The 13,757-nt window shown below is 51.9% G+C and overlaps 2 protein-coding genes across 2 annotated transcripts in view; one reads left to right on the top strand and one right to left on the bottom strand.

Moving 5' to 3' along the window:
• The window catches only part of C1H1orf94 (chromosome 1 C1orf94 homolog), a 52,088-nt gene extending 47,928 nt beyond the window's left edge, over positions 1-4,160 (bottom strand). The window contains exon 1 of the mRNA XM_025403898.1: positions 3,872-4,160. The gene's annotated coding sequence lies outside the window, so the exon portion shown is untranslated. The remainder of the gene's footprint in view (positions 1-3,871) is intronic.
• A 1,769-nt stretch (positions 4,161-5,929) lies between these two features.
• CSMD2 (CUB and Sushi multiple domains 2) overlaps positions 5,930-13,757 on the top strand; it is a 655,178-nt gene continuing 647,350 nt past the window's right edge. Inside the window, exon 1 of the mRNA XM_025355777.1 lies at positions 5,930-6,116. Coding sequence (XP_025211562.1) covers positions 5,930-6,116 — 187 coding nt within the window. The remainder of the gene's footprint in view (positions 6,117-13,757) is intronic.

The raw sequence follows: 13,757 nt of genomic DNA, 5'->3' as shown, positions 1-13,757 counted from the left end.
CCGGAGAAGACAGAGGAGCTGTGAAATCAGGTGAGTGTTTTAAAAAGACAGCTGGTGGCAGAGAGGAAGACGCATTGAATAGGGCTAGAGCAGAGATGGGCATCTGTTACTCAGTTGTTGTAAGTAACCTGAAACACAGCCATTGTGGACTCTGGTTAGAATCTGGGAGGTGTCTAGGAGGCAGAATCTGGAGGGCTCCGTGATGGCTTGATGTGGGGACTGGGCAAGATGGGAGTCCAGGATAAATAGGTTTCTGGCTCAGGATCTGGGTGAATGTGGAAACTGTTTCCTGAATTGGGGAGCTGTGCAGAGAGGCAGGCTGGGTGGAGAATTAGAATTGAATAAGCCCAGGTCTGAGCAGGCTGTGGAGGAAGTAGTGGGGTGGGGCTCCTATGAGACATCTGAGGAGAGAGAATATCAGATACAATACAGACCCTGGGACTTGGGAGAAAAGAGGTTTCCATCCTAGGATTTGCCCACCCATCAGCAGGGACAAATAAGAAAACCAGCAATTATGGAGAGACTGTTGAGTCAGAAGAGAGGTCTATTTCCACCCCCACGCCCTTCCTTGGTACCCTGTGAGTGCTGCAGATTTACACACTGTGTCCTCCCTCCCTGAGCTGGCCCACTCTGTGCTTTCTTCCTGGAAAGTGCTGGTTCTCACCTGCCCCTCCAGTAGGCTGAGCTAGGAGCCCTTCTTGTTTCCATCACACGCTATGTCTCTTCTGGAGTCATCAATCATGCTTTGCTATTTAACTCTCTTCTCAATAAACTATCAACCCCCTGAGGACAGGGGCCATGGGAATGTCTTATTCTTCTTTATGTTTGTTTCCTCAGCACCTAGCACAGACTCTGACATGTAGCTCAGTGTGGCATGAGCAAACGAATGAAAGAGTAAATGAAGAGTAAGTGAATGACTACACAGGATGCTATGCAAAAAACGAGGAAGCCTGTATAAGAGTATTGCTAGCTGCTGGAACAAATTCCAATATTTCAATGGCTTAACACTGTTTTGTCACTGGCATGAGCTGTTTTTCCTTATACACAAACGAAGAATTTTCTCCAAGAATGTCAGAATTTGGTGACCGCAGCATGTGGTAGCACTATAGGAACGGCCTAGGCTGTGGGTCCCTTCTCACTTCTCCCTCCTCGTTTCAGAAGCCCATAGCCTCGCCTTGGTGTGGTCTGGGCTTTTTCCTCATGAAGCCCCTCTGTTGCCACTCCTTGGGCAGCAGATCACTGCCACCTCTATGGCGATAGCCTCACCCTTGGGAGATACTCGCTTTGGCCTGATCATGCTCATGATTTTAAAATTGTGCCCCAATTGGGATCCCAAGCTTTTCCTCTGAGCCCATCTTTGTCCTGTAGCCCTTCTCTGCAGCCCTGCCTGCCCCTTGGCCTCTGTTTCTGCCCTCACATTGCTAGAATCTCCCATTTGCTCACTCTCTCTCCTTTGGCTTCAGAAGGCTTTTTTGATATTTTCCTGGGTCAGAATGAAAATTTCGGGGCATCAGGTCTACCGCTCCTCCTTGAATGAGGCAGAGTTCTCCAGAGCATCAGGCCTTGTATTCTTTCTAAATCAAACTCTGATTTTATCTGGATATTAGGCTTATCTTGGCTAGTCACTAGACTGCATTGGGCTTTTTTGCAATGTGATACTGTAAAGACACCTCAACCCACGGCTGCCTGTTGTTCATAGGGAGAATGGGAGGGGGAGGCAGGGAGCCAGCACCGGGGGCTGGGCTGAGACCAACACTCTCCTAGGCTAGATGGGGGTGGGCTGTTGTGTCTGACTCCTGTCTCTCCACTGCCCTGCAGATGTTTCCAGGGTCCCCATCTCTGCCTTTGCCCCCATGTTTCCTCGCTCAGACCATCATAGTAGTCTTCCAAGTGGTACCCTTTCCCTTCTTACCCTTTCCTCACAGAGAAGCTAGAGTATATGTCAGGCCACATCACTTGGCTTCTCTTTCCCAGAAATGAAAACCTGTCTTTCGTATTCAGAGCTGTCTACTTTTCGCTACAGGAGCCATGCTGTACACAGAAAATAAATGTAAACAGATATCTCTTTACATACATTTTCTGACTGTCAAGCATCTCTCTCCTTCCTCCATCTGAAAAGTCATCTCCTCCTGTTATAGGATGAATTGTGTGCCCCCCACCCAAATTCATGGGTTGAAGTCCTAACCCCTAGTACTTCAGGATGTGACCTTATTTGGAGTTAGAGTCTTTAAAAAGTCAATTAACTTAAAATGAGGTCATTGGGTTGGGCCTGAATCCAGTATGACTGGTGTCCTTATTAGAAGTTTGGACACAGATATGTACCGTGGGAACACATATGAGCACACAGGGAGAAGAAGGCAGACATCTACAAGCCAGAGACAGAAGCCTCAGAGGGAACCAACCATGTCGACACCTTGATCTTGGACTTCCAGCCTCCAGAATTGTGAGGCAATACATTTCTGTTGTTTAAGTCACAGGGTCTATGGTACTTTGTTGTGGCAGCAGCCCTAGCAAATTAATACACCTTCTATTTCTCACTGGCTAAGAATAAAATGCAAACTCCTCGCCATCCACTAATAGACCCTATGTGATCTGCCCCACTCCCCATCTCCCATTGCTTACCTTGATCCAGCCCCATCCTCCTCCTCCTGGCCTGCTTCCCTTTTTACAGCCTTGCCTGTGCTCACTATACCAAAAGCTCTTCCCCCAACTTTGCATGGCTGTCTTGCTTAATTCTATTATTACATTAATTAATTAATTAATAGACAGTGTCTGGCTCTGACACCCAGGCTGGAGTGCAGTGGTGCGATCATGGCTCACCGCAGCCTTGAACAGCTGGGCTCAAATGATCCTCTGGCTTCAGCTTCCAGAGCATCTTGCTTAATTTTAGATCCCATCTTCCACCATTGCCATCTCAGGGAGGCCTTCCGAGACCGTCTCTTTAAAGCATGTCCCTGTATTGTTTCTTCTAGCACCATAAACTTTCCTTTTGTAGCATCCTTAATTAGTAACTTTATGTGTATTTGTGTACATATTTCCTGCATTCATTAAGTCAGGGACTGTTCACTAGGTGTATACTCATTGTCTAGCACAGCACCTGGACACATAATGATGCTCAATAAATATTTGTTGAGTAAATGAATCTTCACCTTTTTAAGGTCTTTATCCATGTCTCAGGTTCCAGCCCAAATCCTACTTTCCTTCTTAAGTTAGCCTTCTGATCCCCCAAGTTCAAGAAAAGCTCACTGTCTTGACACGCCTCTCGGTAGCATGCCAGTTCTTCAGTCATGGTGATTATCGCTGTCTGATGGTATCAGTTACATCAGTTACGTGTGGGTTTCCACCTCTGGCCTGCATCCTCCCAAAGCAGGACCACACGCTGTGCATCTCTGCATGGCCCACAGCACAGCCTGGCTCAGGGCCCCAGAGCACCCGAGGTAAATGCACGTGGACCCAAATAGATCAGAGAGCAGGAATGGCGGAGAATGTGAGTAACTGGGCCTTTTACAGGGATAAAATAGGTGCTCCTGCCCTCCACAGCACCCAGGGAGAAGGATGACAAACACTCCTTTTGCCTGGGAAGGTTTTGGGGGTAAATCTCATCTGCCTGTTGTAGCCACAGAGCAAAGTTCTGGAGCTGAGAAGAGGGTAAGAGAAAGCCCATTGGCCTGCAGCCCTAGAATTACAGAGCAGCCCAGACTCTCTTCTGCCCAGCTGTGGGCTTCACAGGAGGCCTGGGCATCTCTGCCAGTTCCTTTCTCTGGAGGAGAACCCCGCCTCCAAGAGAGGGGTAAAGTCGGAGTTTAGAAGCCAGGAGCCCACCCCCAGGCAAACGCAGCTAACAGCCCCCAAGGCCACCACCACCACTCACTCCCAGCGTAGTCAGTCCCTTCCTCCTCTCCAGGGCTGGTGGGAAGGCTGAGCCCTCTCTTTCGGGGGCTGAGTCTGGACAATGGGAAGGGAGAAGCCCCCTCCCCGCTGCCCCAGGGACATAAAGCAGGCCTTTCACTGAGGAGTTCTGGCTGCTTCGGTTGGTTCTTGGCACCCAGCAAGGCGGCGTCAGGAGGGGCGGGCAAGCAAGCGTGTTGGGGGTGGGGACCGGGCTGGCGATTCTGAGGAGGTTCGCCCGCCCAGGGCCACCGGGCTGGCTCCCCAGCTGTGGGATGAGCTCATGCAGGGAAACCGGAACAACTTGGGGTAGGGGGGAGGGAGGAAGAGTGGCATCTAGGAGGCTGCGAAAGCGTGGCTCTGGGGAGGAAGTTTTTCATGGGGAGTAGGGGCAAGCCTCCACTCCTCCAGCCCTGCCCCCTCCCGCCAATTCATATCAACTCCACAGCCCTTCTTCACACCCTTCCTTGGATGGAAATTCCTGGCCACGCTGACAGCCGGCGAACTTGGGTCGCCAACCACCCCCAGCCTGGGTCGCCATCCCTATAGTGCCTCTCCACACGCTTCCCCGGAAATTCTCAGGCCCCACCGCCCGCCGGCCACTGCCCCCTTGGCCACACAGATGCCAACGCTCCGTTTTGGCCAAAACGGGCTGCTCCTAAGCCCGGAGCACAGCTTCTCTGGGGTGCGTCGACAAAGCGGGTGGGGGCGCCCATCGCAGGTGCCTTTCCACTGCACGCGCCAGCAGGAGCCTCCCCTCTGGGTCTTGCCCCTCCCAGTTTCCTCCAGCCTCCCTCCATGAAGCGTCTCTTCCCTCTCGCCGAGAGTTTGGCGTAGACAGCGAAAGAGCCATCGTGACTGGCGGAGAAGCCTGGAGTAGACAGACAGAGACGGCGACCGAGTCGGGTGGGGGATGGGGTGGGGACCGACGCTGAGCCCTTGGGGCCTGGAAGCCGCCGCTACTGGGGAGGGGTGGGGAGCGGATCACGCCCTTGGGAAGAACTCTCTTCCCAAGGGGCCTTGGCTGGGAGGAGGAGGGGGAGAGGAATAAATAGGGTCCGATTATTTAAATTTGGGGATAAATTGTACTAGTAACTCTTGCACCGTCCTTTCACCAATCTCACTCCCCACCCCCAACTCCCGTGCACACAGGGACTGCCTCTGCCATCCTGAGATTTTTGTCTTAGGGTAGGAGTGGGACCGCACTGGGTCAAATGAACAGGTCCCCTCTCCCCCCCCACACACACAACCCCGCTCCACCGCCCTCCAATTCTTAACCCTGCGTCTGTCTACGCACACACGCACCTCTCCTGGGATGGGGTAGAAGGCTATTGTGAATGAGGCTCATAAGCATCGCCCCCGGCCCCGGATTGCAAGTTCAAAGCCACCAGCCAAGAGCAGCTCTTAAGAACCAAGACTTGGGGAACCGCGTCCTTCTTTGGTTCCCCAGAACCTTTTCCCAGACAGGATTCCAATTTCCAAACGTGGAAGAGGCGTGTGTGTATGTGCCTGTGTGTGTGAGTGCGTGTGTCTATGTCACTGTGTGTGTGTGTGTGTGGAGTGTGGGATGTATTAATGGGTGATCTTATAAATGAAAACGGGAGGATTGAACTTAAAAGAAACTGGTCAATTGCAAAACAAACAGGGATAAACAACCCTTTAGATGTAATTTGTGGTTTATCTGGAGGTGGAGGTGGCGCTGAAGAGGAACCCCCGCCCCCCAATATTTTTTCCTTAGCTGCGCCTCCACCCCCAGCATTTGGAGCGGCTGAGAAGCGGCTCCGGAGTGATTAATCCGGGGATAATTCACCCCCCCGCCCCCCGGCGCGAACCCCGCGAAGCGGGATTGGAGCGAGTCATTTCCGAGAGCGCAGCGCGCCTCTCCCCGGCCGGGCGGACACTTGGTTCATTCCAGCCGCAGAAGCTCAGGGCTCCCGCGTACCGGGATTTTTTCCGAGCAGAAAAAAGCTCCAGAGCTCTCCTGACCTCCTTTCTCCTCGGCAGCGAGCGGAGCCTCTCCCTCGGCGCTGCCGGCCGCGCCATGCCGCGCTCGCGGGGACTGGAGCTGGGGCGCTGCGGCTGCCCCGCGGGGAGGGCTCGCGGCGAAGCCGGGATTTCGGCGCTCGTGCCGGGCGCCGGGAGCCGCTGGGGCCGCCCGCCGCCGCCAACGCCGCCGCCTCTGCTGCTGCTGCTGGGCTGGGGGCTGCTCAGCGTCTCGGCCGCCGCGGGTGAGTCCAGCCGCGCCGAGGAGCCAGCGGCCGCCGCGCGCCCCACCCGAGCCCCGAGCCCACCCATCCTGACCCGGTCCCAGTCCCTCCCCCGGCCTCTATCCCTGCCAGAATCTCCCACCCTCCCAATTGCCTACTCTCATTCTCATCTCCTGCTTCAGTCTCCCACCCCACCCTCAGCCACGTCCTCACCTCCACCCTCACCCTCATTGCTGCCCCAGCCCCAGCCGCAACTTGGCCGGATGCGGCCGGCGTGGGGGCCTAGGAGACAGACATCCCCGCCTGGGGTTGCGGGGCACCTGGTCTGTGGCTTCAGTTTCTCCAGCCTCCCAGCCCCCAAGGTGCTAGGCTTTTTTCCGATAAACTTTCCCGGAGCCCTACTCCCCCGGCTCCCGATTCTGCCAGGCACGCTGGTCCAGGGGGCTGCAGAGGAACCGTGCACCCCCTCCCCATTTCCGCGTCTGCAAGGTCTGCCCTTCCCTGCCCCCGCCCATTTTCTCCAATTGAAACCGGTGCCCCCTCTAGAGCCGCCTGGAGACTGCGGCCGCCACCCCCCTCCCCAAATGCTACCCCTCCCTCGGCGCTCGGAGCTAGGAGGGGGTTCAGGTGGGCGCGTGCCCACGGTGGGGGTCCGGCGCATTCCTTGCAGGAGGGCTCAGGTGGGGGCTGGAGGGTGTTGAGGGACTGGAAGGAGGGGGTGGGGGTTGTAGCCGGGGGCGGGGGAGGGAGTGTCGCCGCCAGGCTTCGCGCTGCCACATTCCCCTCGGTTCTCACTCCGCGCCAAAGTGCCCTTTCCCGCGCCCTGCTGCAGCCGAGCGCCTGGGCTGCGGCAGCGGCAGCGGCGGCGCGGGCGGCGGGACCAGCTCCCGACAACCGAGTCCGGGAGGGGGCAGACCTAGCGGGTGCGGAGAGTCCCGGAACTTCGCGGGTGTCTGGCTGCAGCTTGCAGCGCGCGGGGGAGGTACGCGAACCTTCTAGGGAACCGGGTCCCCTGTGGAGGCTACTGGCCGTGACTGGTCCTCTCCCACTTTACCCACAGTACCCCTCCGAAGCTCAGTTCTAGCCACAACCTAGAAAGTTCCGCGTGCCCGGGTGGAGACGGGTCCAAACCGGGAAGCCTGGAACCGCATTTTCATTTAGCCCTGGAGGCTGATACCCACTGGGGAAGAAACCGAAACACCTGCTGCCGAGGCCTGGACCTAGGGCACCTTCGACCTGCAGCTGTGTTTTCTTTTGTTTTTGTTTTTGTTTTGTTTTGTTTTGTTTTGAAACCACCGATTGAACCTCTGAAGGTTTGGCCTGGACCACCACAGTTCCCCTTCTCGGGGAAGTGCGCCTCTCCTCTGGCAGGTCAGTGAGTGGCGAGCTCTCTGGCCCACTCTGGCCTCCAGCATCTTGTGAGTCTGTCCTCACAGACCGTGTCGCCCACCGCTTAACCGCGGCGTGTTGGGGTTCTTGGTCAGGGAGGGCGCCCCGAGCCAGCTCTGGCTCTCTCATTCCTAGCTGACGGGACTTTCTCAGGTTCTGCTAAGAGTCATAGCCACCGACACCCAGAGAGGGGCGCCCGCGGTGCGCGCGCCTGGGAGCTCTGGCCTCTCGCACACCCACACCCACTGGGAGGCTGTCCATACCGACGCTGCTGGTCACCCAGACTTGCCACATGGGCGGTGGGGGGATTGCTGCTACCTCCCGCCAGGCCTCCCGGACGTTTGTCGAGGCGAGGCCGGTGTCTGGCTTAGCTGATTGGGGAATGTCTCGGCATCGGACTGAATCGTTTTTCTGGCTAGATTTGTCCCTGCCCCTTGGGCATATCCTGCCCCTAGGGGAGAGAAAAAGGCCGACTCACCGGTGCTTGCACTGCTCAGCGGTGCTGGAATCCTGCCCTATAGAGATCCATTTGCTCGCAGCTCCTTGGTCAGTAGAGAAGTTGAGGGGAGGGGACCTTGTGTTCATGGCTTGGGGTAGTTCCTCTCTGGCAGACCCTGCTCTGGCTGGCAAGCTTCCAGCACATTTCTTTTCTTCTCTTTCTTTTTTTATTTTTATTTTTTAAGACGGAGTTTTGCTCTTGTCGCCCAGGCTGGAGTGCAATGGCGCGATCTCAGCTCACTGCAACCTCTGCCTCCTGGGTTCAAGCGATTCTCCTGCCTCAGTCTCCCGAGTAGGTGGGATTACAGGTGACCATCACCACGCCCGGTTAACTTTCGTATTTTTAGGAGAGACGGAGTTTCACCATGTTGGCCAGGCTGGTCTCGAGCTCCTGACCTCAGGTGATCCGCCTGCCTCAGCCTCCCAAAGTGCTGGGATTACAGATGTGAGCCACCGCGCCCAGCCCAGTACATTTCTTTTTAAGCTTTTCCCGCATTTAGATGGGCTGTTTGGCCTTGCAGGCAGCAGAGATTTGGAAATGAACTTGGTGACAGGAGATCGGCAGGATTTGGTACATTAGAAGGGGAAACACATTCATTTTGTGTTCAGTTCACACTGTTGAATTTAAAAGATGCTCAGGACTGAACCGTCTCCCTTCCTCGGCTCAGTGATCACTGGATAAATATCACTGTATAAATAAAATGATTTGAAAAGGGGAGTCTTCTTACCCACTATTTATACAGATCACCGTATAAATTAAACGATTTGAAAAAGGGGAGTCTCCTTACCCACCCATACCTTCTCCCCTCAACCCCTTTAGTCCCTGTCCTGCCTTGTACTCCCCCACCCCCAGCCTCCCTGGAGACTTCCCACCAGTTACCTGCTCTCCCCATCAATCGCCCTTCTTCTTCTTTTTTTTTCTTTTTTTCTTTTTTTTTTTTTGAGAGGGAGTTTCACTCTTGTCGCCCAGGCTGGAGTGCAATGATGCAATCTTGGCTCACCGTAACCTCTGCCTGCCGGGTTCAAGTGATTCTCCTGCCTCAGCCTCTGGAGTAGCTGTGATTACAGGTGCAAGCTACCACGCCCAGCTAATTTTGTATTTTTAGTAGAGATGGGGGTTTCTTCATGTTGGTCAGGCTGGTCTTGAACTCTTGACCTCATGATCTGCCCACCAAAATGCTGGGATTACAGGTGTGAGCCACCGCACCTGGCCACCCTCCCTTCTTAAAACACATTTCCCTTTGACCTGTAAACAGGCTCATCTTTAACATAAAACAAACCAAGAAGACTTCTTGGCCCTATTGACCTGTCTAAGCCACTGTCCCATCTCTCTTTGTCTTTTACAGTCACTTCTCTTCAAAGGGGTCTTCATGTCACTTTTCTCTACTACCAGTCACTCCTTACTTCAGCCTCTGTCTCCAGGATGACACTGGAACACTCTAGAAGAGAACACCAGTGACCACCTCAATTGCCAAATACATTGTACTTTGTCTTTATTTTCCTTTATCTCTCTGTGGCTGTGGCCACTTTGGATGAATTTCTCTTCCTTGGGCTTCTGGGACACTGTGTCTTACTGATTTTTTCTCCTGTCTCTTGTGTGTTCCTTCTCAGTCTCTAACACTCACTTATTCCCCTCCCTGAAGTATGGTGTCCTGCAGCATCTAATTCTTTGTACTTTTTCCCATTCCTTTTCACCACTGCCTGGGTGAGCTCATCCTTGCCCAGCCCTTCCACTACCACACTCTGAAGCTTCCAGACAGATCTCTTCTGCCAAGACGTCTCTCCTGATATTCATCTATTGACTTCCTGGTCCACGGGAACTCTGGGTCTAGGTAACCCATATATCCAGCTGATTCTTGGACCTCTTCACTTAGATGTTTCTCTTCCAAAGCAATCTTATTAGCTTCTTTCTTAAGCCTCCAGTATTTCCTGTGTGAGCTGGTGGTTCCTGTAGCCTCCCAGTTATGGAGCCCGGAAACCTTAGGATTATCCTCAACTCCTTCGTTATCGTGTGGCCATGAAATTATGTCAGTTTCATATCCTCAATCATTCTCAAACCTAGCTACTTTCCTTGAGAAGCTCTGAACATTGAAAAAGCTATCTTGCCTTCCACTCCCTTACTAAGTAATTTTAAAAAAGCAATATTAAACTATAAGTAGACGGAATTCTGCAAAGTTCTGATTTTTCCCATGCCAACCACGTCATGGCTTAAAAAAAAAATCAAATGCCAAATTAAAAAAATTTCCCCTGCTTTGTATGTTGCTGAGTGCTTGCTTTTAGTCAGCCTCTTGTAGACTAGAGCACTGACTGTACTCAATATTCTATTATAGTGCAAACTGAGTTGTATTAAAAAGCATTTATTCATCTGCTTTATATTAAACTGTGAGCTTACTGAAGGCAGGGACGGTGCTTTATTTCTCTTGGTATCCCCCTATCCAGCTCAGGTTCTGGCATAGAATTGGTACTTGATGTGTGGCTGTTCAGTCAGATGATTTGTACAGTTTTCTTTACCTTGGACAGTTTTCCAGGGACTGATAAGACTAAATCAGGGGTCAAGGAAGCCAGCTGGTTTGCAGAGGTAATAAGATGACATAGACACCTGGTCCCCTGTTCCTTTTCCCCACAACTAAGTATCACCGTTTGGTGACAGCTCCCTAGATCCTAGAACCAATGCAACAATAAGCCCTTGGCATACCACTCTCCTCCAACCCTGAGCCAAGGAAAGGCATTTCACTACTCAGTCACCAGTGTGTGTATGAATTTGAATTTCCATTTGCAATCAAGCTGAGGGTTTATGGTTTTTAAAAAATGAGCTGACTGCAGCAGAGAGTGCCCACCGTGTCTAGGGCTGGTGAGTGTGTGGCTTTGTTGAAGGTGAGATTAGAATCATGCACCAGGGACTGGAGGACCAAATTGCAGGGTCTTGGACACTGCCTGGTTTGGGTTTCTCCGGCAGAGCCTAGCAGGCAGCTTCAGCAGCACCTCCTTCACCCTCATTCATGTCCCTGACTTGCCTGTTTCACCCTTATCATCACGCTAGCAGGATTAAGGGAATCTGATTGCTCCGCAGAGCCTTGTTGGAGACCCAGCTGATCTTCAGGCCTCTCTAGGGCTCAGGCTCCCTGCTGTAAAAAGGACAAGTAATTCCTGAGTTTTTGGAAAGATTAGAAACCAGAGATGCAACCAGTCCAGTGCCATACCTCATCGAATGTGCCTATGAAATAGAAACTGTGGCCGAAGGAATCAGCCAGTAAGTCTGTGTGCCCTCACCATGTCCTGCCCCACCTACCATGCTCAGAATGCTGTTTTGGGCACCCAGGGGAGTTACACTAACAGCTCATGTTCACTGAGTACTCACTGGCACTGTCTTAAGCACTTGTGTGTATTAACTCAATCCTCTCAGCAACCCAGTGAAGCCTGCAGTATTATTATTCCCATTTCATAGATGAAGAAACAGGTTCAGAGAGGACACATAACTTATCTACACACTAAGTAAATAGCCAAGCCACAGTTTGGATGCAGGCCTGGCTGATGCCAAATCTTTTACTCATAACCCTATTGCTATTCAACTTCTTGGGGACTCAGCTGGTACCACATCCCTGGAAGCTTCTGCCCAGGCTGCCTTCTTTGGCCTTGCTCTTCCCACTGTGCTATCCTCGTCAGTTATGCTGTGCTGCTTTTGAGGCCTGAATCCTACACTTTTAATCCTCAAGCAGCTATTGTCCATTCCTTTCCACCACAAGCTCCTGGAGGGGAGGCTGTAAAGTCATTCTTGGTTTCTATCCCCAAACACCCATCTAGGTGGAACTCTACTGTGGGTTCTTACAACTCCTCAAGTTTCCTCTGTTGTCAGACTCATCAGGACATATTGAAATTTCTTGCTTAATGAGGTGGTATCTGTCTCATTTCCCTAAAGGACTGTGAACTCAGGCAGGGCAGTGTAGCCCAGCTCAGAGCACATAGTGGACACTCATTGAGTGTGCTGATGAGGCAGTCAGAGATGATGAGACAATCAGAGGCAAGTTGTTTGGAACCCAGGGCTTCCTTTCCCTCAGACCACCCTCTTGGGCATTCCCAGGGCAGCTGGGAGCTGGGAAGACTGGAAATGGGTTAAGGGGCATCTTGAAGTGGGAGGCAGCCCCAGGCCCATCTGCACAATAATAATAGCTCTCCTTTACCGAGTGCTGGTTAAATGCTTTATAGACATTACCATTTAATTATCACTGTAATCTTATATTTGAAGATACTGAGGCTCAGAAAGTGGGCCAAGGCTGTAGAGCAGGTAGGTAAAGAAAGCAGGATTAAACCTCAAGTTTACCTGACCCTAGGGCCCATCTTTATGGAAAGCACTTGTTACAGTGCTGGGCCCATTGTTAGCATTCAATGTATGTTACATACTATTACTATTACTATTACTGCAACTACAGTCTACTTGCTTTCTGCACCAGCTTCCTAGAAATATAAGAGAAACAATTCACACACTGCCACTCTCAGGCACCACTATATGCAGTGGGGAGGGTCTTTTCTTTTTGCTCCTCTGGCTGAAAGCACACACCTTAGAACCTGGTCCCCTCACCCAACCCATCAACCCAGCTCTATGCTCTTCATCCAGGAGGGTAGGGAGGGAGAACCCTGTACCTCGAGAATGCACTGCATTGCCCTCCCTGGGTTTCTCTCATTGGGTAGCACATGGCCTCTCACCCTTCCTCTCCATCTGCTGCAGTGTCATGAGAGCTTCCCCAACAACAGGGGAACATCGGGGTGAACCTGAAAATGGAGGATTATTTCAGAGTGTTTATCCTTACAAAGACTCTGTCTCAGGGTTCACTCACTTTGAGAAGGACTTGGTTTTCCCTTGGACCCACAGAAAGCAAAGAGTGGGCTATGCAACATGAGAGTTTCTCAACTTGAAAATGATGGCGTGGCTCTCAGAGCTCTTTCCTTACTCTTGTAAGTTAAGAGAAACAAAGGAAACTCATATTTATGTTTTCCCTGGACTCTAGAGAACTCAACCTCCTGGACTGTCTTTTCATACTCCTCTTCTAAAAATGAGATTCTCTATCTTCTTTTCTTTTCTCCCACCGAAACACACACTTAGTTCTTAGAGCTTTGGGAGAAGGTGAGACCCCTTTGGCCTTCTCAGGTAGCTTAATGTCACATGAAAGATAGTCATGACCCACTATACACCCACAAATGTGAACTTTAGCCAAACAGCGGATGAGAGGGGAGGAGATGGAGTGGAACATGATGAGGTGGGATTGGAGACATAGCATAATTTGAGGTAGACTGAGCTCAGGTAGGAAGACGTAAACTGGGTAAGATCAAAGGTAGGTTGGGCTGTATTGGCACAGGATAGATAGAGTGAGATAGGTGATGGAATGGAATGGGATAGGATTGAGCGAGATGTGATGTTGGGGATGGGATTGAGAGGGTGGGGTGTGCAGTATTCAGGGGATTCACTGGGATGCAGGGTGAGGTGGGGAGGGAATGTGTTAGAAGACACTGGGGTGGGATGGGATAAGATGGGGTGGGTGGAGTTGGGATGGAGTGGAATGGAACAATTGAGATATGATGGAGTGGAAGTGAGATGTATTGTGGTAGAATGGAATGAGATAGAGGGGAGTCAGATTTATTGGGATGGTTTGGGTTGGTTGAGTTGGAACAAGAGACTGGGAGATAAGATGGAGTTATTATATAACCAATTGAATGGGCACCAATTGAGTGGGCATGAGGAAATGGGAAGTGAGAAAGGGCACTGGAAATAGCTGAGCCCGC

This window comes from Theropithecus gelada, chromosome 1, assembly GCF_003255815.1.
Source record: "Theropithecus gelada isolate Dixy chromosome 1, Tgel_1.0, whole genome shotgun sequence".
Classification (NCBI taxonomy): domain Eukaryota; kingdom Metazoa; phylum Chordata; class Mammalia; order Primates; family Cercopithecidae; genus Theropithecus; species Theropithecus gelada.
This window is presented reverse-complemented; position numbering and strand designations above follow the sequence as displayed.